At 35.8% G+C, this 25,041-nt stretch overlaps 1 protein-coding gene across 1 annotated transcript; it reads left to right on the top strand.

Annotated features, from left to right (window-relative positions):
* The first annotated feature begins 9,202 nt into the window (after positions 1-9,202).
* On the top strand, positions 9,203-14,738 carry LOC115979846 (GTP-binding protein SAR2-like). The gene is made up of 4 exons (XM_031101915.1): positions 9,203-9,502; positions 9,612-9,713; positions 11,079-11,204; positions 14,296-14,738. The coding sequence occupies exons 1-4, from the start codon at positions 9,359-9,361 to the stop codon at positions 14,608-14,610; spliced, it is 687 nt and encodes a 228-aa protein (XP_030957775.1). The 5' UTR covers positions 9,203-9,358; the 3' UTR covers positions 14,611-14,738.
* The last annotated feature ends 10,303 nt before the right edge of the window (positions 14,739-25,041 follow it).

The raw sequence follows: 25,041 nt of genomic DNA, 5'->3' as shown, positions 1-25,041 counted from the left end.
CACTTTTAGCTTGATTGTTGATTTTCCTCTATTGATTGCCTGCTATAAGAAGTATATCCATTTGGTTTAGGTGGAGAGGTGGGATCGGAAGTATTGCAAAAGATTGAAATCCGTTTGGATTCAATCACTGTGCATTTAGGCAATTCCCCTTCAGTTTCTGAATTTGGGAGCTTGAGATGGATGTTTGAAGTGAGTGCCTATTTCAGTGGGCTCTTTACCAAAAATTCTTATATCTCCACCCATTAGACGCAGCTAGAGCACAGAAACTATAACATCTAGGTATATGCATATATTTTTAGCTTAAAAGCAATGATATACTTCATCATTTCCCAATTGAGGTTACCTTATGCCAATTCCGAAGTACTTTTTATCTCCTTCAAAGTAAACTTAGCTTCACTTTTGCTATATTAAGACAGAAAGACCTTAACTATTGGTAAAGATTGTACAACAACAAACCAAAGCAACACTTTCTTTTGGAATGTAGTTCTTCTATTTTTTTAATTTTTGCTTGAACTTTGTACATACATCCTTTGTACGTGAAGTATCTCCTCTTTATCGATAAAAAATGTCTTTGTTACCGGATGAATTGTGAATAATACAGATAAGATAAATCAATTCAACTCACTTGTAGCTATAACCGCTAGGAAGATGATTATAATAAATAATACACAACTTAAGATTGTTCTTTTCATAGAAGAACGTTGGTCTAACATACTAGTACATATGTGGGAGTGATATGCAGAAACTCTTGTGAAAGTTTCTGAAAGCATGGATAGCAAGGGATGTAGCGGGTACTATAGCCACTGGGTAATGTGTTGCACTCATAGTAATTATGGAAGCTTACCCCTGAAAGTTTGTCATCTTTAAGGGCGATTCTTAAAACAGCATTTCAACCATTAGGATGATACTTGGAACAAAATTGGAGTGCAATTAGGATCTAATCGATCTCATGTGTGATGTATGTATACACTATAAGTTCATTTTTGAGGAATTAATTCTAATTATGTTGTATGTCATTGTAAAGAAATGAAATATGAATTTTTGTGATTATTATAATGAAGAATATGAACTTATTTCTTAAGTAAATTGAAAAAAATTTAATTATTTCCACTAACTTAAGCATACAATTATTTTATTATATTCTTGATTGCTTGTTTTCTTAATCAAATATTTTTTTTCTCCTTTTGCTTGATTTTGTTTCAATTTTTGTCAGAGTAATTAAACTCAAGCAAGAATACAATATTCCTAATCAATAGTTTCTCATATAAAATTTAGAAAAAAAAAAACTATATAATTTCGTTTGATATAAATAATCGGTGTACCATTTATAATTAGTAATGAAATAAATACATTTACCCTTGTAAACTCTTCTTAAAAAAAAATGTGAACTATTGATTAAATATCACATCCCTTTTATAATTTTAAGTTTTCTTTTTGTATGTATTTAAAAATTATACATACATACATTTATATATATATATATATATATAAACTTAAGTTTATTAATCAAATAGTAATTATTAGCATCTTATTAAAATGAAATTTGATATGTGTGTTAAGGATTGTGAAAATTATTTAACCCAATTATGCAATTTTGAATTAATTAAACTAACTAAAAATAACTTATAAGTTACATACATATTTGAAATTGAAATAAAAACAAATTCAAAACAAAAAAATAATAATAATAAAAGAGGGAAATAAAATACTTTTTTTGTCCCAAATTGTTTGTCCTATTTAGAAAATTAAACTTTTTAAAAAAATATTATTTAATGCATTTTTTATACCTAGTCCTGCTCTCATTGATTTAAATTTAAAAAAAAAAAAAAAGAATGATATTGACATTTTAGATAAAGTAAAAAAAAGTAAGATAAAAGTTTTATTTATTAATTTTAGATAACAAACTTTATTTAACATCCCAAATAGAATAAAAGATCAACCATTTGAGATAAAAGGAATAAGCGAGTAAAGCCACTAATAAATAGGTCATTATAAATTTGTTTGTTTTCAAAAAAATAATAAATAAAATAAAGGAGTTGTGGTCCTTGTGGATCACACCAACCCACAAGGGGAATAATCTTATCTCGCAGCCAATCAAAACATAAATACTAGTATAAAATTTGGTCAAAAAAAAAAAAATGCTAGTGTAAAATACTAAAACGGTTGTGGGTAGGTATCTAGATTCCAGAGGATATTCATTGTCGCTACCATAAATGACAACCTTTTTTTTTTTTTTCAGACCTATCCAAGAAGTTTCTTCCAGTCTTCTTGTAAGCATTGAATATTTTAACGTAACGCTTTTTTCTTTTTTTTCTTTTTTTAAAATCAAATCAAAGTCCAACGTTGGAAAAAATGATTGGTGCGGCCCGTGTGGTGTAAATAACGATCTGACCAATACTTTAGTGTATATTGTTATTTATTTCTTTCTCTTTTTTTTTTTTCAACCTATTTTTTATTCCATTGAGAATCATTCTTTAAATTTTTATTCTCAACCAGCACTTTGCAGATTATCTATATTTTAAGTTGGGTGGGGAAGTGGTAAATATTGATGGGGAATGGAAAAACTTGCTATCAGATTCTAGGTGTCTAATTTTTGTTATTCCTCTAGATAGATTAATTCGTTCGCCCATAATTTGGTGAACTAAGCTACCTTTATTTCATTTGAGAAAGTTATAAAGGGGTCTTTATATAAATCTAAATATAGAGACAATGCAGTTTATGAAAATTATAAATTAACAAATATGACCGCACACTCTTGGTACGGTGGTCACTCTATAAATATAAACGTTTATGGAGTGTGGGGGGTAAGGGCCGGGATTCAAATCTCCAGTAGGGAGCTTCATACACATATACACTTAGATTAGGTTAGAATATAAATTCTATTTTGTATCAAAAAATAAAAAACAAATATGGAGGCAAATAAAAGTTGTCCAAGAGCCAAAATGTAAGGCTTATGATAAATTATATAACTGATAGGGGAACTAAAAACAATAAAATTGAATGGTGTTGGTGCATTAAAGATGAATATTAAAAAAATATAGAGACATTTGACATCAAATAATAAGACAAGTAGAATGACACTTGCCACAAAATTTGAGTGCAATTAAAATTTAACTAGCCAATCTCGCATGCGATGCAACTATACACTATAAGTTCATTTTGAAAATTTTAATAAAAAATTATTTCTATGACTCATGTATAATTGTTGAGGAATTAATTCCAATTATAATGTACACCGCTATAAAAAAGGAAACATAAATTTTTATGATTATTATAATTAAGAATATGAAATTATTTCTTAAGTGAATTGAAATTTTTTAATTATTTCCACTAACTTAAGCGCACAATCATTTTATTATATTCATGATTGCATGTTTTATTAAAAAAAAATTCTCATCTTTCTTGATTTTGTATCAATTGTTGTCAATTGTTGTAGGTCTTGCTTATTTTGTAGAAAATAAATAATTTTAAAATTAATATCATTGTCCTTTGTTCAGTCCATATTTGTACCTTTTTATACGCACACTCACAAAAATCACTACAACAAAATACATTTTTGGTGATGAAATTTAGGGACGAAAAATTTTTTGTCACCAAAAAATAATATAGATTCCATCGCTATTTATAAATAATAATAAAAACTTTTGGTGACATAAGTATATTTTCATCACTATTAGTTGTATAGAAAGTAGGGTGCCAAAGAAAAAAGAAATTTTTCATCGCTCAAAGTGTAACATATTTGGCAACAAATAATTTTGTCGCTATAGGTTTTTTGGGAACAAATTAGGTGAAGAAACAATATTCATCATGAAAAATTACCAATAGCAACAAAATAAGTCGTCATTAAAAAGCTCACTTAAACTTTTAAACTTAGGCTTTTTCATCTCCCTTCACTCTATCTCGCTCCCGTCCTCAGTCCAATATATCTAGCATCTAAAGAGTCAAATAGCTAAGCTCAAGGAGGCAAAAGCAAAGCAAGACGAGGTGAACAATAATATCTTACACTTTTTGAGGAGCAAGGATTACGATGACACTCTTAACTATGGGGGTAGCTCGTTTTCAAGCTAAAAGACTTATTGGTTAGTATTTTATTTTAACAATTGTGCATTACATGGCGTGACTACTTTTATTGCATTGCGTGGTGTGACTACTTTATCTGTAACTTAAAAACTTCACTAATAAGTCATCTTAATAATCTCCGTCTAGAAAACCACTTTCACATTCAAGTCTCCTCATGAAAAATGAATGATAAGTTATTAGTGAAGTATTCTAAACATCGATATATTATGTATGAGATGGTTTGTTTAGGCAAAGAGTTTCCTAAATCCAATGGCAAGAAAACAAATTATGTCAAGTCTGTTTTCAAAAAGTGGACACAAACTATGGGCTTCACTATTGCTCCAGATGCTATTTTGCTACCCACCTTGGTTGTGCTATTGATGAGGGAAATGTGGAGGAAATAATTTTGCTGGGACTTAAAAAGGAGTAGTCCGTCGTGTCAAAAGCTATGCTAGAAAATATAGATTCAAAGCTCGTTCAATCCGTTAACTCAGAAGTAATGATTGTGGGGGAGGACGGAACTGAAATTGCCACAGAAATCAAGCACTTTAGCCATGAGGATGACTTAAAGCTTACTGATGAGGTTCCAAATAACAAAATTTGCAATGGGTGCATACGAGCTATTCTCCCTCCATCCTTTTATAATTGTGTCAATTGTAGCTTCCTTCTTCATATATCTTCTATTAAATTACCCAAAATAATACGATACCCACTTCATCAACACCAACTCACGCTCAATTATCTAGAATATGGTTTTGGGTGTGATGCACGTGTCCAGAGCTGCAATGGGTTTAGGTACATTTGTACTAAATGCGACTTTAGACTCGATGTTCAATGTAGGTTGATCTCAAACACAATTACTCATGCCTGTCATGAGCATTGTCTTTACCTCTCCATCACAAACTATGAACAAAAGTGTAGCATTTGTGGTTCTAAAAGATACCATGTATTCTGTTGTAACACATGTGAATTTGTTCTAGACTTCAAATGTGCTACACTACAACAAACTGCATGGTACAACCAACATGAGCATACCTTTTCTTTATATTATGCTCCTAAAGATGAAATTGATGAATATTACAGTGACATTTGTGAAGAAGAACATGATCCCAAGTAATAGTTCTACTATTGTGCAAATTGTAGTTATCCTACTCATTCCAAATTTATTATTGGGAAAGACCCAAATTGGAAGAAAAAGATATATTAGCCCCCTGTTTAGAGATGCTACATATTAATTTGACTGTAAAGACAACCCTTAATGACCCAAATGATCTATAAATCTATCCAATGTAATTTCAATATACACAATAATTGTTTATAGAAAGAAAATTTTTGTTTTAATTTTAATTTGTATATTTTTCATTTGGGTCAAGTTTTAATTCTTTGTTATTGAATATAATGTGTTATTATGACCGTCTATATGTGTAGTTTAGGAAACTTTTTTTTCTTATTTTTTTGCCTTTTGAGATGAAGCTAGTAGGATTGCTGTTTTGTACTCATTAAAGCATTTAATGTATTTTGACATTATTTAAATTTGGATTTTAATTCTACAATCTGCTTCTTAAATTCTTCATTGCAACTACAAATCATGGTGTTAGAAATAACCCTAAGTTGAGTTTTTTTCACACTTTTTTTTTTCTTGTTATTTGTGATGGTTTGCACCTGATCTACTTTGGTGGGCATGTTGTGATTTTGCTTGTGTGTTTAGGTGTTAGTTGTCGGTGATGTGACACTTTTGGGTTTGTGGGTGGTATTTTGGGTATATACTACATGTTTGACAAAAGGTCTTAGTAACCTCAAGTGACAAGTTGCATCAATTTATGATGTATAGGCAGATAAGATTCATAACTTTAAAAATTCAAAAAATTTCATTTTTAGTAAATTTACCTTCTATTTTGTTGCGGCCATAGTAATACTACCTAAAGGTTATTGCAAACTTTTTTTTATATATTTTTTTTTACCATATTTATCAGTATACCTAAATTACTATTTTGCTTAAATAATTCCCAATGCACCAAAAATATCAACTTTGTTGGATTCCTATGGAGGAATTGTCTTAAATAGAGGAAAACATTGTGGCCATCAAAATAGCCCTATAGGCAATTATGCAATCTCAGAGAAGACTAGAATCAAGGAGGGAAGATAATAAGAGAAAGGAGATTTTCCTTTGACGAGATATTTCATTGCTATTAAATTGAACAGTAAACGTAACTAACATTTGGTGATGAAAAAAATTTGTTGCCTTAATGTGGAAAATTAAAAAAAAAAAAGTTTTGGCCATGAAATATTTTGTTGTCAAATATGATTAAATAAAAAATAAAATATATTTGGTGACGAAACTTTTTCATTGCTAAATAATGTATTTAGTGAGGAAAATATTAGGTGACAAAATGGTTTCGTCACCATTTTTTTTTTTTTTTTTAAATAATCGAACTTTTTGGTGATGAATTGTTTTGTTGCCATTACTTTTGGTGATGGGGGTATACGTAGGTGATAACATGAGAAAAATACAATTTTATTGTAGAGTATATATAAAAGAATTTTGTTAATGAATTTCCTAAATGTAATGATTAAGATTCATTTAATACTTTATTACATAATATTGTTATACATTTTTCCAATAATAAAGTAAAACATAATACAAAGCACACATAAATACAATGAATTATTGACATGTATATTTTTATTATTTTAAAAAAGTGGGCATTATAACTTGTAATTGAGTAGTTATGAATCTTTAATATATAAAACAAGCATGGTTTATTAATAAATTAAATATATATATATATATATATGGATTTTACTAATGTGTGCCCTTAGGGCACACACTAATTTCCATTTTTGGAAAAAAATTTCTTGAGAATTGAAAAAGTAATGACAGCTTTTTCAATTGTTGAGAAAATGTTTCTAAAAATAGAAAGATTAATGTGCCGGACCCTTATTAAAAAAGCCGCGCTTTCTTCATCAGTAGGTTTCCGCTTTCAACGGGATATTAATTGCAACTCTACCTAGATAGAACCCAGCATTCTTGTGTCGGCTAGTCGCTACCATGAATGGCAAAGAAAACTATTGTACTTTGTGCCGGTTTGGATCCAGCTGAAAGTCACGTCTTGCATTTTGCCTTTTTTTTTTTTTTTTTTTTTTTTTTTCTTTTTCTGCACAGATTCTGCTTTGGGAGGACAAGAGTACTGTTTACATACTGTTGAGCACTGTTTATATACTGTTTGACACTGTTTATGGGTTAAAAAATATTAAAAATGAATCCCATGATACTATTTACATATTTAAAAATAATTTTGTTACAGTGTTTTCAGTTTTCAATTTCAGTAACAATAAGTTCAATCTAAACGGACTCTCCTACCTTTTTAAATTTAATTAGTTTTTCATCATTTGACCTCTTTTTCACGTGCAAAAGCATTGGGTGTTATATGATTATATCCACCAAACATATTCCAGTCTTTGAAGTCGTTTGGGGTACAAGTACCATTGAAAAAATTCACACGCTGCTTGGAATTTGTTGATGGGTATGGAATGTGGACCACTCTTTGAGGTCGTTATTTATTACTTTTATTTTTTTAATTTTTAATTTTAAAAAAATATTGGAAGTCATTTTTAAAGAGTCATATTGGGTGTATTTAGAGTAATTATTAGTAAATTATTTTAAAAATATTTTTATACAGTTTTTTTAGGCAAGATAAAAAGCCCTCAAAATTTTTTTTTCCTTATAAAAATTTTCTAAACATATTTTTTAAATCGTCCCCTTTAGTGCATTCGTCAACTTTTTCTATTTTGTAAAACTCATTCTTAATCATTGAAGCAATTGCACAGTCGAATACTCTAGGACCAGGATTTTAGATTTAGAGAGCCAAATTATGAATATATATATATATATATATATATTAGAGTTCTAGAATTAAAAAAATATATAATAGAATCCAGGATTAAATACACTATGAATAATAACACTAACACTAATTCAATATTAACAAAATACAAACAAAAGAGAAGAGAGAAAATAATTATTCTCAATAAATTTTAAATCAATTATTTTTTATAATAAAATTAGACATTCTTTTAAATCCCAAATATAATCTATAATTTATTTTATATTAGGTTGTAATGAGGTACAAAGCTAGGACTTGTAGTTACGAGGGCGACTTTGGTGCAGCTTGTGTGCGGTGGCTTAGCCGCTGAGTTGGTTTTTTATTTATTTATTTATTATTATTTTTTTTGACTTTGATGTGTGTTGTTGGGTAAGGACAATTATTTTGTTTGAAATTTTTTAAAAGGCCAGATTGTTTATTTTGAGTAAAATTAGTTGATTGGACTTAATTATTTTAGCTTCATTATTAGTAATTTATGTTGTTGAGCTAATTTTTTTGAGCTTGTATATTTTGTTTTAAAATTAAAATTTATAGATTTTTTTATGGTCTTTTAAAAGAAGAAAGTGGTAGAGCTACAAATTTTTTTTACAAAATACTAATGTGGTGAGTGGTTATTGGTAAGTAAAAAAATGGTGTAAGTGATAGGCCTGGATGCGAAATCTTTGTATATCTCTTGATAGCAAAGTGGAGAATGTTTCGAGTTATGCTTGACATTGTGTGTTGCTCGACAATGCTCATTAAATGCATTTATGTGAAGCATATGTTATGTATCAAGGTTATGCATATTTATTAAATGCATTCATAGACACCTAGAGCACAAATACTATAACATTTACTTATAAATGTATTTTATGTATCGAGGTTTTTTTTTGGTGGATGTGAAGCCTATGTATCAAATTAAAAGCAACAATATGCTTCATCATTTCCCAAATTAGGGTTACCCTTTGCTAATTCCGGAAATATTTGATATGTTCTTGGAAGTTGAAAGTAAACTAAGCTTCAATTTTCTTTCATTTACCACCAAAAAAACAAAAACTTCAATTTTGCTTTCATAAGCAAATAGAGTATAAAATAGAAAGACCTTAAACTATCTGCAAAGATTGGACAATAGAAAAACATTCACTTCCAAAAGTAGGCAAATCATTTAGTGCATTAACTACAACAAAGTGGTAAAAGTGTTGTAAAAATAGAATGGTGTCCGGACCGTTGTTGTCTCAAAAGTCAAAAGGACTAAATGTCCACCTAATGGTCACTGATACGTGTGAAAGGTACTTGCCCGTGTGAGAGAAATTTTTTCCTTGTCTCCTTCCCCATCCATCATCACCGTACACTCTGCACTCTGCTCTCTGTTGCTTCTCTCTCTCACACACACAGTCACACAGAGACACAAAAACCAGAAAAGTAAACAAGAAAGGATGGATATTCCGAACTGGGTTCAACCTTTGCCCTTTATTCTGTTGAATTTGGTAAATCGTTACTTTCATTTCCTCATTCAAGCCTGGCCTTTTTTTTTATTCCTCTTGCTGGATCTATTGTTCTCTCATTTCTTCAACACTGAGGTATCTCTCTCTCTCTCTCTCTCTCTCTCTCTCTCTCTAATTTCTTAAGTTTAAAGCCTTTTGTTAATTTGATCTTTCTTCTTTTTTTTTTTTGCTTGCTTAAGAGAAGTTGGGTGAATTTTATCCCTTCAGACCAAAAACAGCCAATCTGTTGTTCCTAGGCAGGAATGAGTTCTGCAAACGGTCAGTGATTTCGGATCTCTCAGATGAGGTAATCTTTTTTTGTGTGTGTGTGTGTGATAGTTTTAGTAGATTATGTTTTTTTGGTATAGGATAGAGTTTAATAAATGTAACTAGAGTAGCAGCTAACACCTAGTTGGAAATCTAGATGGTTCAGAATTTAATAATGTGTTTGGCAAAAACAAAGGGACTGGGAGAGAATATGGAAGAGAAAGTAAAGATGTTAGCTCATTGATTGATCCCACAGATAAAAGCCCTTCTTCTCTCTCCATTTTCTCCCAAATTGGTGGCCCGGGGAGGGAAATAAATCCCTCCCTTTTACTTTCCTCTACTTCAATTCATCTCAACCATACAATAGATTCCCTTTCCTTTCCCCCCACTTTCCGTCAAACCAAGCATAATGTTAGAGGTTTTAGGTTAAGCAGAGTGTGACGTTACTAAAAATAGAAGCAAATAGGGTTGTAAAAGGTAAAAACTTGATGCCAAAGAGAAACCAAGTGAGATTGATTTCTTGGGTCAATAATTCAAAAGGATGTAAAGCAGGAAAAAAAAAAGACCGAGCAGAACTCCTACCTAGCGCAAAACAGTTATTGTGGAGGTGCAGCCCACGCTATGGTAGCAATCATTAGGCTTGGGTCACAATTAATTTATATAAAACTGAGGGTATAACTCACAATGGGAGGTTCAAGGAAAGATTAAGCTGGTGGTTGGTGGTTAGAGGCTGTTATATGGTGGTTTGGGATTATCTATTAGGCCATCTGAGGAGATTTTCAGTCGGCAAAAGTACCTTTCAAGAATTCCGAACTAGACACTCTTACCCAAAAGAAGTGTGTCGTCTTCTTGTTCGCTCATGTTTCTCACCCCAAAAAATGTTCCAACCCTTTGTTCTTTGAATCTATCTTCTTTTATACTCTCCCATTAGTGGGTCAGTAATGATGGGAATATTCCACTTGTGCATGAGCTCTACCACTTGCAAGATTTGGGTGGCTCTACCACTTGTGCACTGTTCTAGCATGTCTAATTTCGTACCAGGAGATGGGTCCCCTTGACTCCGTCACTGTGATGATTCCCTTGTAACTTGAACCATGCATCGAGACCTATGCTTGGATGGCGGACTCTCCCAAGGAATTATTTCTCCTTGGCAGTACTTCTCTTCCTTGGGGAATAAGAGAGATCTATCCGGACCCTAACATAGTTACTTATGTAATGAGCCAGTTTGGGCCTCAGGCTGAATTAGGTCTAGGACGAACTTTATCCACCCACAGTTATTAAAATCAATAGTGAATGTGAGAATTTTTAAACTGAAACTTGATACCGGTAAAGCTTCTTTTATTAATTTATTTAGATTTGATTCTTATTGAACAAGTGGTGACTTGGTGTTTTGTTTTACTTGCAGAGAATACTAGAAATACAGAGACCACCATATTCACGGCTGTCTATTATTGGGAGAATCAAGTTTAACTTATATGATTTTGGAGAACTTCGGACAGCGTGTAGAGTTTGGAAAGGGTACTGTGCCAAGGTAGGTTGCGCAATCTATCAATTATCATTGATGAGAATATTTAGTTAATGATTTGTGCAGTATGATGATATTGTAAAAGCTAGCATGTTTCGGCATAACCTAGATCTAACTCTCTTGCTGTGTTAGACCAGGCTGTTTTATCTGATGTACTCTCTGTTTTAGTTTAATGGGATCCTTCATGTCTTTGGCTTTTTTAGTTTTTTAATTAACATACTTATAGTCATTTTTTTTATTCAATGTTGACTGATAGGGAGCATGACTTACATGATTGTGGCTAGTTTTTGACAGTAAGCCAATTCAGATTCGCCCCAATTTGAACCATGATAACTTTGAGTTGTGACTGGATATTCCATAAATTTGCCAATATTGAATATTTTGGTTTAGAATGGAAAAGTTAGCCTTTGCTATATTTTAAACTAATTTGGCCAAACCTCTAACCAATATAACAAGAAAATGAAAATTTCGGTGCCCTTATATATCTACCCCTAAATCGCTCAAACTGCACGACCATACCCAAATCGATCAAAATCGCCCGCAAAATGAAGTAAACGCACCACACCGCAAGTGGCAATGAATTGCATCGCATGTTGCGGTGTGGTATACAGTTTTATGATAAGAAAACTGCATAAAACTACATCGCTCCCATATATATATATGGAGTATTAAATATATATTAATAATTTAATATTATATGAAATAAGTGGCCCGCCCAACATTAGTGCGTTCCAGTTTCATGTTAAAACGGTTTCGTTTTGGATAAATACAAAATCAAAAGTTCAAAACCTCATTCACTTCTCCATCTCACACTCTCACTCTTCTCTCCCGGTCCTCATTCACTCTTAGTCTCTCTCAAGTCTCACCCACTCTCAGCCTCTCTCGAGTATAGCATTGGATGGATGGACCTTTTTTGTTGCATTCACGTTTATTTAAACAATTTCTTGTTGGGTTTGTAATTTAATACTTGTTTTGGGTTTGTAATTTATTTCATGCTTGCTTTAGACTTGTTTCCATTTTGGTTGTAATAATTGAAAATAATAGGCATGGCTAGTCGTGTATAAGATATTCTATTATGGACCTTATGGTTGATGCTTATTAAGCATTTTTTTGTTATATGTTATATTTGTTTAACATGTATAATTTTGTATCGTTTACTTTCATGGATTATTTTTTTGTTTTGTATATATTTGTGGTACTTTTTAGTTTACTATATCATGGATTTTTTTTTGGGTCTATTATATATTTGTGCTACTTTTTTTGTTACATAGGTTATATTTTTTTTGGAAACTTATGGTCATATTTTCATGGTCATTAATAGTAAACTAGTAATTAGCCATGACATCTTGAAACATATACCAGCCCATAACCGACCAAATTGCACCTTGTACATTGCACCAATTCCGCACTACATCACACATGTGACCACAAAACTAAGGTGTGGTGCAATGATAGTTTTGGCCAAACCGCACCGCAAAGTGCGGTGCTAAAAATGGCTCAAAACCACACCAAACCGCACCGCGAATACCCCTTTATTTACTTTCCTTAATATATGTTCCTTATGCTTGAGCTTTGCTATCCCAATTGTAGAGTCCATATTTTTAGGTTGGCAAACCGTGATCAAATGTAATCCATTTATAGCGTTTTTGATGAATCTTGAGTGTGTTAAATGTGTATTTTATAGTCCAAGACAAAGACCCAAGTTCAGATCAAGAAAGAATCAAGTTCAGAGCAAGAAAACAAGTTTCTGTCAGTTTGAAACCTGATTCGACACCTGGCTCGACTGATCGAGATTTTCAATTACAAGCTCGATACTTAGCTTGACCGATTGAGATTGTGATATCAGCAAAAATCTGAAATGTAAAAAAACCCATAACTTGCTCATTTCAAGCCCAATTCATAATGTGTATGGTGTGTTATTCAAAGGACATCATAAGCTATCCCTAGAGAGCCTTTTTAGAGAGAAAAATCACTGTATGTATGGCTAGGGTTATATAACCAAGTTTCTCTCAATCTCACTATACTAACTTTCAAAGTAGATCTGAGCCTCTATCTATTCAACCTGTGAGATTTCAAGAGCACATAGAAAAAGATCAACACGATGTTGCTACTGCCATAGTGTAGATCTATATGAAGCCATAGAGCATTCCAGTCTACAACATTTGTTGGTCAAAACCTTTGAGTAGAGATCTCAAAGTCACAAACTAGAGAGTTTGTGTGTAACAGTTTCACAGTAGAAGAGAAGAGTCCATGGATTCGGAGCTGCGTGTAGTCACGTAAATAAGTATTACATGAGGTAACAATAGATTTAGGGTCAAGTCTATTGTACAAACATCTATTCTATTAGTGAAATGTTGCCTTGAGGATTGTTTAGGTTAAATTCTCCTTAGGTTTTTTACTTAGAAACCACAGTTTCAAAAGTTTTCCTGGGTCATCATTCTTGGTGTTCATGTAATCTATGTTTATTTGATTCAGATTTATTGCATAATTAATCTAATTAATTATTTGGTTAATAATTAATAAAATCTTAGACAACTAGGGTCTAAAACCCTAACACCAACTGAACACGAGCGGCCTGTTTCAATTTGTTTTTGCTTATGTTACTCCCTGACCCTAAATCTTGATATAATTTTGACTTCATAATCCTAGGCAAGCCTTTTCGTGTTTATATCTGATTCATGGGAGTTCGTTGATAGCACCTAGGTCTGCCAATTGTGACTCAACATACATAACCCATTCTCTCTGTCATTCTACCGAATTTATCTAGTTCAAATATTACAATGCAGATCTCTTGCATTAAAAAATGGAATTTCATAACTTTACCAGTACATCATCTACATCTTACATGTTGATTATACTCTCATGTTGATTGTTTTAAATACCATTTGGGAAATGTGGAAAAACCAAAAAAAAAAAAAAAAAAAAAGGATCCTTGTATATCTCTTGAGATTCTGGATTGGGAATTTGGCAAATTGCTGCCTGATTGGATACCAAAGTGAGAAGTGTTGAGTCGTGCTCGCTATTGGCTGGCAAAGTGAAAAGAGAAAAGTGCTATCTTCCTTGTTAAGTAATATGCATTTAAATCTTTGTTTTGTAGAGGGATGCAGTTGTGTACGTTGTGAATGCATGCATGGAGCAATTTTCGGAGGCAAAAGGAGAGCTAGATGTTCTACTCTCTGATGAGGACTTTGCAAATGTTCCATTCCTTATTTTTTGCGAAACTCCAGAACCTTCTTATGCCTCTGAAAAGGAATTGTGTTCCCTCTTGGGCCTGACAGGCAAGACCACAGGGAAGGGTAGGGTGAAGCTCGCTGGCACAAATTCCCGTCCCCTTGAGGTTTTTGTGGCTAAACCATCCAACAGAAAGCAGCATCAAGATGCTATCAAGTGGCTTTCTCAGTACATCAAGTAGTAGGCATTAGAAGTGAAGATTTAGCAATCTTATTTCAAGTAGAGATTCTGGGTGTACTGTCAGTTAAATTCTTGATTCTTGATTTTTTGTTTTTTGATTCTTGGATAAATTATTCTTGATTTTTGATTGCCTGCTATAACAAATACGTCATGAGATCCATACTAAGAAATTAACGTACAAAGTTACAATCATATGCATAACTAAATTTGAATTTAGTAAATTCATTGTCACATTTTAGGACATCAGAATTTTCAAGTAATCTCAGATCAGTATGCTACACTTCATTTTTCTCTGGTAAAATCACAAAGACTTACAGTTTCAAATCTCTTTGCTTCATTTGTTGTTACAAATTTTCAATCGACTCACTAAGTTAGCACCAACTTAACAAAAAATTAAGGATAATTAACATATAAAATTCAAATAGCAAAGTCATTTTGGAAACATTATATAGCCAAGTGCCAACCAAAATAATCAAATCGAACGACACCATTACATATTAGAAAATTCATGCTTCAAACAAAAAAAAAGTAGTTATCAAGAGAGAACATACCAAGCTTAATTGACTTCAATTTCTCACAAGCTCTCTTGAATTTCATCACATTCCTCTTTCTAATCCTATATAAAAATCATTAGGAGAAGATGAAAAGGTGTAGGCATTTTGATGATGTTTGTGACAATGAAAACTGACGTCGTATATTCTTACGGGTTCTTATTTGAGCCAATCACTAATATCACTTTTTTACTTATCAATAATCACTCAGCAATCAGTAATTTGCACATTAGCATTTTGTAAAAAAGTTTATGACTTTAGCATTTTCCAAACTTCAAAGAAGCCAAGTATTTAGAGGTATATTATTGTAATTTTTGGATATATTTGTATTTGGTAGAATGTAAAAGACGGATTTTAGGAATCAATTTTGCATTAATTATAAAAAATTATATGTATGTTTGGTTTACCACCAATATTTTTTTAACTGGAGGTTTCTTTTTATTTTATATACACAATGGCCGTTAGTAGTGGGTTTTAATCTTCACTTTTTATTAGGTTATTAGGTGATGTAACAGTTTTTCATTAAAATAAAAGGAAATTTCAGTTAAAAAAAAAATATTGGAGGTAAGCCAAACATATTATATGTAGCCCATTTTTGGATATATCCGTGTATGATAAAATGTTAAAGAGGGGTTTGAGGAATCAACTTGCATTAAATATACATAATTACATGTAGAATTTAAATGATAGAATTGATAGTAATTTTAACTGAAAGGGAGATGGCAAAAACTTTAATCTAGGACTTGAAAGGTCAATGGAAGACATTTAAGGGCATATTTATTCTTCACACATGGCATGTACGTAGGTTGTCCCAAAAAAATTGACATGTACAAATCATTTTCAGACAGGAAAGTCTAGTGCTACAACTACAATGCACAATTTGTGCCACAACTTGTCACATGGTGAGTTGTGGTTGGTGAAAGGGTGATGTGGGGATACTCTTCCACCAACCACAACTCACCATGTGGCGAGTTGTGGCACAAGTTGTGCCTTTTTCTATAGCACTAGACTTTCTCTTTTCAGACACATGATACTATTTTGTTTGAATTATTTGAAATTTTGACACATGGCATAGCTTCGGTAGAGGTTTCTATAATAATATAAATATATATATATATATATATATGGTAAAAAGTTTCTATAATAATATATACTAGCTTATCATCTGCACTATGCGTGAGTATAATTCTGGATATTTATTTTTCTCCTTTTTTTTTTTTTTTTTTGGTTTCCCAAGGTATCCCAAGTTTTTATGTCAAAACTAATCCTTCGAGGTACTGTCGGGTGCCAGGGCGAGAACCTCTCCCTAGAAAGTTTGCTGTGAAATATGATACTTCTTTATAACCACATGAAAAACAATGTAAATAGATAACATGAGGTTTTAACTAAAAAGTAAAAATACATAAAATAAAAAATACATCAAAGTAATTTCATGTGAAGTAACAACCATAACACTCAAAAACAAATATTAATTATTGAAATAAATTAAACCCTTTCTTATGTAGATAACAGGCTTGCACTTCTCTTCCATTAAACAATTAGTTCTAGGCCTTAAATGGAATTAGACCTAAAAAATTAACACTGTTGAATCTTAGAAGAACAGAAAAATTGGAATGAAATCGAAAGAAAAAAAGAGTAAAAATATAATAAATAAAGAAAATCTAAAACACTCAATTCTACATTTTTTTATAATTTTTTTTCCATACTCCAATTCATAAACTTTTGTGGGGCCCAACAATTCGTGGACCAGGCCCATTCACCTTTAGAGAGTCCGAGGGCCCAATCCGAGGAGAATTGTAGCCCAAACTCCATGACGCAGAGCACAGACCAATTTTGGGAGGCAGCCGAGGACAGTCTAGTCCTCGGCAGACCCATAATCCCCCCAGAATAAAGGGACAAATTCGGGAGGAAATCCAAAATACCTTGGGGCGATTACCCTAAATACCCTTCTGGATAAGGCCCAATGCCTGACAGAACCGTACTCTGCAGCTTTATCAAGTCATCCCCAACAATTCCGGGATTAGACTGATGGGACCAATGTCAGTATTTGTAAAGACTGACCCTACACGTGGACGAAGGACATCGAACGCACGCTAGTATAAAAGGAGAAGTAAGTGAATCTAGTGAGGGGGGGAGGAAAAGAGAAAGACTTCATGAATAAGATCGCCGGAACGATCCATGCAGAGAATAGAGAAGGTCCTCCGTTGGACAGCCGGAAAGGACCACAAGGGTCCTCGGATCAAGTCCGAGGAGCCCATTCTCAGAAGTGGCAGCACGGCGGGGCTTTAAACGTTTAGGCCCAGTCCACTTTCCACAGGGACCTCTCTGAAATCCAGACCGGACCATCGTCCCGTGACCAAGCCCAAGCTTTTCAAGCCCACTCTCTACAAATTGTATTGTGAGGGATCTCTCCCGCGTGAACCCAAAAATGTCACTGGGCCGCGCAGGAATCGTGTCCTTACAATTGGCGCCGTCTGTGGGAAAGCATGCGCGCTTGGCGCAGGTGGCGGTGGAGTCAACTCTCTACTAAGCAAAAATTCACGGAGCTTCCGCCGTCTCTTTTGACGTGCAGCTGTTGTTCCGACATAAACTTCTGCTAGGGGCTACTCCTTGCAGCGCCCATGGCGTAGGCCGCCCTAGGGGCTCTTGGCCTCAAGCCGGCTCTCCCCGCCCTGATCTAGGGGCTTACATCCGAAAAACAAACAAACACAAAAAACAAATCTCAAACTTTGGACAGAACCAAGGTCTTGCATGGTCCTCGGACTCAAACCTATGGGGAAACCAAGTACAAGAGATCAATATCAAAAGTTTTGGACAGAACCAAGGCCTTGCATGGTCCACGGACTCAAGCCTGTGGAAACCAAACACGAAAAACAAATCTCAAACTTTGGACAGAACCAAGGTCTTGCATGGTCCTCGGACTCAAACCTATGGGGAAACCAAGTACAAGAGATCAATATCAAAAGTTTTGGACAGAACCAAGGCCTTGCATGGTCCACGGACTCAAGCCTGTGGGGAAACCAAACACGAAAAACAAATCTCAAACTTTGGACAGAACCAAGGTCTTGCATGGTCCTCGGACTCAAACCTATGGGGAAACCAAGTACAAGAGATCAATATCAAAAGTTTTGGACAGAACCAAGGCCTTGCATGGTCCACGGACTCAAGCCTGTGGGGAAACCAAACACGAAAAAAAAATCTCATAAACTTTGGACAGAACCAAGGTCTTGCATGGTCCTCGGACTCCAAACCTATGGAAAACCAAGTACAAGAGATCAATATCAAAGTTTTGGACAGAACCAATGGCCTTGCAATGGTCCACGGACTCAAAGCCTGTGGGAACCAAATCACGTTGGCAAAAACAAATCTCAAACTTGGACAGATAACCAAGGTCTTGCCATGGTCCTCGACTCAAACCTATGGGAAACCAAGTACAAGAGATCAATATCAAAGTTTTGGACAGAACTCAAGGCCTTGCAATAGGTCCACGGACTCCAAGCCCTGTGGGGAACAAAACGAAAAACAAATCTCATAAAACTTTGGACAGACAAGGTCTTCTCTGGAGCGTTCGCTTACCGGACCAAACCTATGGGGAAACCAAGTACAAGAGATCCATATCAAAGTTTGGACAGTATTCAGAGAGCGCCTGCCTATGGTCCATCGGACTGCCAAGCCTGTGGGAACCAAATCACGAAAAAACAAATCTCAACTTTGGACAGAACCAAGGTCTTGCATGGTCCTGATTCGGACTCAACCTATGGGGAAACCAAGTACAAGAGATCAATATTCAAAAGTTTTGGACAGAACCAAGGCCTTGCATGGTCCGACGGACTCAAGCCTGTGGGGAAACCAAACACAAAAACAAATCTGAAACTTTGGACAGAACCAAGGTCTTGCATGGTCCTCGGACTCAAACCTATGGGGAAACCAAGTACAAGAGATCAATATCAAAAGTTTTGGACAGAACCAAGGCCTTGCATGGTCCACGGACTCAAGCCTGTGGGGAAACCAAACACGAAAAACAAATCTCATAAACTTTGGACAGAACCAAGGTCTTGCATGGTCCTCGGACTCAAACCTATGGGGAAACCAAGTACAAGAGATCAATATCAAAAGTTTTGGACAGAACCAAGGCCTTGCATGGTCCACGGACTCAAGCCTGTGGGGAAACCAAACACGAAAAACAAATCTCATAAACTCTGGACAGAACCAAGGTCTTGCATGGTCCTCGGACTCAAACCTATGGGGAAACCAAGTGCAAGAGATAAATATCACGAGTTGTGGACAGAACCAAGGTCTTGTATGGTCTTCGGACTCAAACCTATGGGAAAACCAACTACTCGTAAGGAAAAACTACATTACGTAGAATTTGGATTCATCTGAGGAAAGCTCTCCACTCGCCATTGGGTCAGTTCCCAAATTGCGGGGATTCGCAAGTCTGCTCTTATATCTGCAGCACCAAGGGAATCGACGCGACGTAGGGCAATACGTCCTCTGAGAAACGATTTGAGTTCTTTACCCTCCGTCAACTCCTCGGACGGTACTCATATTTATCACAGAATATTCAATTGTTATCTTTGCTAGTTTCCTGAGTTAAACTTGCTATGAATTATTGCCGTAATGTTTGGTAGTGTTGGTACATTAGAATTGATTGGATTATGTTTCAAAACTTCCTGCTCTAAGTATCATTGAAGAAACAAACACAGGGAGCACACCCTTCCACAAAATAATGTTGCCAAAAGAGCAGTATTCAAAATAAGTAGGCAAAATTTCCTTTTTTATTAAAACAAAGAAACAGTACAGCATACAACAGAAGCTGAAATCAACTTGTGATAAAACTTGCTACATGATAGAAAGGAAAGTTGCAAGAAAGCAAGAGAAGGCCGAGGAGGTAGCACAGACGAGAGGTTGGCTACTGCTTCGAGGCCTTGTCCCTTCCCCCATGCTTTCGCATGCCCATAGCTCCGGCAGCAAAGGAGCCCAACTTGAGCCTCACGCCGCAGTGGGAGGATGCAGGTAGCACAGAGGAGAGGTTGGCTACTGCCTCAAGACCTCGTTTCATCCTCTACGCTTTCACGTGCCCGAAACTCAGGCAGCAAAAGAACCTGACCTCAGGCTAACACCATCTACAAAGAAGGTGCAGGGAGCCGGAAGTTGGGGAGCCCCCGCAGAAATTTGCCGGCTACAAGGTAGACAGTGCTGATGGTGGAAATTCCTTCTTCGGACATACCAAAAATCTGGCATGACCAGAACCTGCTTCGGATTTTGACTAAAAGCGTGGGAAACACCCTCTCCCCTCTGTCATAAGGGAATATCTCTTTGAATCTACGCCTTCGTTGCCCGTATATCACTCTTCTGAGCCTTAGGAGAACGTGGCGCCTTTGCGGCGGAGAGAGTTTTTCTTCCCCGACCCTCGTCTCAAACATGACTTACTGCGGAAGGGAGCTGAAGGAGGAGACTAAGGAGCTGGTGCCTAGGCAAAGAAACTTGCTCTCTTATTTATTTGAGGAGATAGGGTGGTGGCATTTAATTAGCGCAGCTTCCCAAGGAACGCTACAGACAAAACGTCTCCAGCTCGACTTCCAACAAACCTCTGTAACGACAAGACTAAAGGAGCCTCGTGGAGGTGCACCTCGAACATCGGGACACCCAAAAGTGCCGCGTGGCCAAAGACTATGGAAATATCTCCTGATCTGTGGGCCTAGAAAATTCGCGGCCCATGCCCCTGCTACATGATAGCCCACGGACTACGGCCCACGCCGGGTAATAACTAATGCCAGGGACAACCTCCTGCCCGGCTGCGTACGGGGTACCTAAGGAGAGGGAATGAAACAGAACCAAGGCCTTGCATGGTCCTCGGACTCAAGCCTATGGGGAAACCAAGTATAAAAACTATTATTATTATAAGTTTTGGACTGAACCAAGGCCTTGCATGGTCCTCGGACTCAAGCCTATGGGGAAACCAAGTATAAAAACTATTATTATTATAAGTTTTGGACTGAACCAAGGCCTTGCATGGTCCTCGGACTCAAGCCTATGGGGAAACCAAGTATAAAAACTATTATTATTATAAGTTTTGGACTGAACCAAGGCCTTGCATGGTCCTCGGACTCAAGCCTATGGGGAAACCAAGTATAAAAACTATTATTATTACAAGTTTTGGACTGAACCAAGGCCTTGCATGGTCCTCGGACTCAAGCCTATGGGGAAACCAAGTATAAAAACTATTATTATTACGAGTTTTGGACTGAACCAAGGCCTTGCATGGTCCTCGGACTCAAGCCTATGGGGAAACCAAGTATAAAAACTATTATTATTACGAGTTTTGGACTGAACCAAGGCCTTGCATGGTCCTCGGACTCAAGCCTATGGGGAAACCAAGTATAAAAACTATTATTATTACGAGTTTTGGATAGAGTCAAGGCCTTGCATGGTCCTCGGACCCAAACACGGCATCAAACCTCCAGTTCTCTCCTCGGCCAGCATGGTAATTATTACTTTTCACTGGTCGGCCTTATTGGGCCAAACACTTATATTAAAGTTATGGCAACATCTTTTTATTATCAAGTATTTTGGTCTTAGTTGTCATCGGTTTTAGATACTTTCTCATTGAGCCGAGCAGCGTTTACCAATATACAAAAACATAAACGGAATATGCAAAATGAAATAGTAAACACTTTTATTAATATAAGAGATTATTACAATGTACGAAAAAGGGCTCAAACAAGCCTATACAAAAGAAGAACTGCTAAAGCAACGATAACACTCGCAGTACAGAGAAGTAAACAGTCAGGCTTCTTCTAAACTCATCTTCAAGGTCTCTTCAGTCTCTGTCTCAACATTGCTCATATCGTGACAAGAACCTCCTTCGGAAAAGGATGAAGAACAAGGGAGAAGAACTGAAGGAGAAGGAAGAAGAATTGAAGGAGAAGGAAGAAGAATTGAAGGAGATGGAGGAGATGAATGAGGAAGATGGAGGACATGAGTAAAGAAGGAGGAGAAGAAGAGAGTAGGGATGAAAAGAAAGAAAAGGAACAAAAGAGGGAAAAGGGAAGGCACCAAGACGGAACTGGTGCTGGGAAGACTATAAGAAGAAGGTGGAGGAGGGCACCGAGGAGTAAAAGAGGGAGAAGCAGAAGCACTTAGCCCCTGCCTCAGCCCTGACTCCTAACACGTTGGTGCCATATTAGGTACGCTCATGAGGAGCCGGGTGGTGCTGATATTGGGTACTCTCGACTCAGTCACGCCAAGAGTTCGGCGTGATGAGCCCCTGCTTCGGATTTTGGCTAAAAGAGAGGCGGGACGGATCTTAAGTCTGCGCCACCCTTGCCCTGATCGAGCCATTTCAAGTTTTATCAGAATACGGTGTCTAGAGGAGGGGCATGATTTCTTCATCATTTGTCGTGATCTCATAAGAAGGGAAGGGGGTTAGTACGAAAGTGATGGCCTCCTGCTTGCCTACTTATAGGAAGAGCAGAACGGATGGCATTAAATGTATTCAACTTTCCCAAAGAATCTGAAGAAAAAAGAGGCGTCCGTTTCACTTCTCCACCTTATCAAATGAGCTGCCGGATATAAATGAGCCTCGTTAAGGGGATTCATTAAGGGCACGTCTGGGACATCCAAGCGGCAGGAGCAGATTCCGAGCGGATTAAAAGGAATCCCTCAAAAACCGCCTAACTTCCTGGGAAACCGCTCACATAAATGCGGGATCAAGCTAAATGGGCCATATTAAGGGCCCGGGTTTGCCAAAACCCTCCTTTCCAATCCGGAATTCGGATAGAAGGGTTTTGAGGGGCTATTGTGGGGCCCAACAATTCGTGGACCAGGCCCATTCACCTTTAGAGAGTCCGAGGGCCCAATCCGAGGAGAATTGTAGCCCAAACTCCATGACGCAGAGCACAGACCAATTTTGGGAGGCAGCCGAGGACAGTCTAGTCCTCGGCAGGCCCATAATCCCCCCAGAATAAAGGGACAAATTCGGGAGGAAATCCAAAATACCTTGGGGCGATTACCCTAAATACCCTTCTGGATAAGGCCCAATGCCTGACAGAACCGTACTCTGCAGCTTTATCAAGTCATCCCCAACAATTCCGGGATTAGACTGATGGGACCAATGTCAGTATTTGTAAAGACTGACCCTACACGTGGACGAAGGACATCGAACGCACGCTAGTATAAAAGGAGAAGTAAGTGAATCTAGTGGAGGGGGGAGGAAAAGAGAAAGACTTCATGAATAAGATCGCCGGAACGATCCATGCAGAGAATAGAGAAGGTCCTCCGTTGGACAGCCGGAAAGGACCACAAGGGTCCTCGGATCAAGTCCGAGGAGCCCATTCTCAGAAGTGGCAGCACGGCGGGGCTTTAAACGTTTAGGCCCAGTCCACTTTCCACAGGGACCTCTCTGAAATCCAGACCGGACCATCGTCCCGTGACCAAGCCCAAGCTTTTCAAGCCCACTCTCTACAAATTGTATTGTGAGGGATCTCTCCCGCGTGAACCCAAAAATGTCACTGGGCCGCGCAGGAATCGTGTCCTTACAACTTTAATTATAAGAGACCTAGAAAAATGAATAATGAACAAAAAGTAAATAAGGTAAAAAAAATTACTGTTTATAACCACGTGAAAAACAAACAATACAAATAGATAATATAAGATTTCAACTAAAGAGTCATACATATACAATTAGATACGTCAAAATAAGTTTACATGAAGCAACAACATTAGCACTCGAACACAATTCAATAAAGAGACCAGGAAAAATAATAAAGAACAAAATGTGAAGATTGTGAAAAAGAATTGTTCTTTATAACCACGTAAAAAAAATAAACAATGTAAAACAATATAAGATTTCAGCTAAAGAGTGAAAGACAAACATATACAATTAGATACATCAAAGTAATTTCATATGAAGCAACGATATTAATTAGTACTTCAAGACAGAAATAAATTATTAAAATAAATTTAAATCCCTTATTATATAGGTAAATCTCTCTAAGTTGAGATAGAGGCCAAATTTGCCATTTTCGTCAAAACTTTCCAGCAAAAATGCCCCTGTTCTGAAACTATTTAGCAAAATGCCTCTGTTTTAAACTTGATTTTCTAAAGATCGAGTTTCAAAATAGGGGCATTTTGCTAGATAATTTCAGAACAGGGGCATTTTGCTACATCTTTTAGGCGAAATGGGCAAATGCCTATTTTGGCCATGAGATGGATCGTGGATTTTCTTGTATTTGCTTCCTGTTTTTGTAACTAGTTTAGTTTTTTCAAGATTAGTTAATAACATTTACCCTTTTTTTTTATTGCCCTGTGCTACGAATGTAGTTTTGATCATTGCCGCTGCTTGAATAATTGCTTTCTTTAGAGTGAAAAAACTCTTGTAAAGATAAAGTCGGCTGGCTTTTTTCACCAATTGTCTTCTACAATCTCCTTATTTTCCCCTCGTGAACCCGAATAAGGAATAGTAATGGTCAATCACACAACCTAATATTTAAAATAATAATAATATATAATAATATAGATGAAAGATCTAAAATTTAAGTGCAAATCAACCTTCATTTACGCTTCTCGTTGAACAAAAACAATTAACACAAACCAAAACTTCATATTGAGAACGGAAATTGCCAAGTCTTGAACATATAGCATTTGACATTTACAAGCCATAAGCAAGATAAATAGATAGAAAATAGTCAAAATTCCTTCCATGGCTTCAAATAGAGGGCAAAAATTATGAATTTCAAAGGGAAAGATTGTGTTTTATTGTCAATAATACAATGGACACAATTAACTATGCCACTTTTCGGAAAATTTTTAGGTACTCCCGGAGCACGGAGAAATAGTGTTTCCTCCTCTTACATTCATGATAGACCCCATATGAATTT

This window comes from Quercus lobata, chromosome 3 (assembly GCF_001633185.2).
Source record: "Quercus lobata isolate SW786 chromosome 3, ValleyOak3.0 Primary Assembly, whole genome shotgun sequence".
In the NCBI taxonomy this organism is placed as follows: Eukaryota; Viridiplantae; Streptophyta; class Magnoliopsida; order Fagales; family Fagaceae; genus Quercus; species Quercus lobata.
The sequence above is the reverse complement of the archived record's forward strand: the minus strand, read 5'-3'. Positions and strand labels throughout refer to the sequence as shown.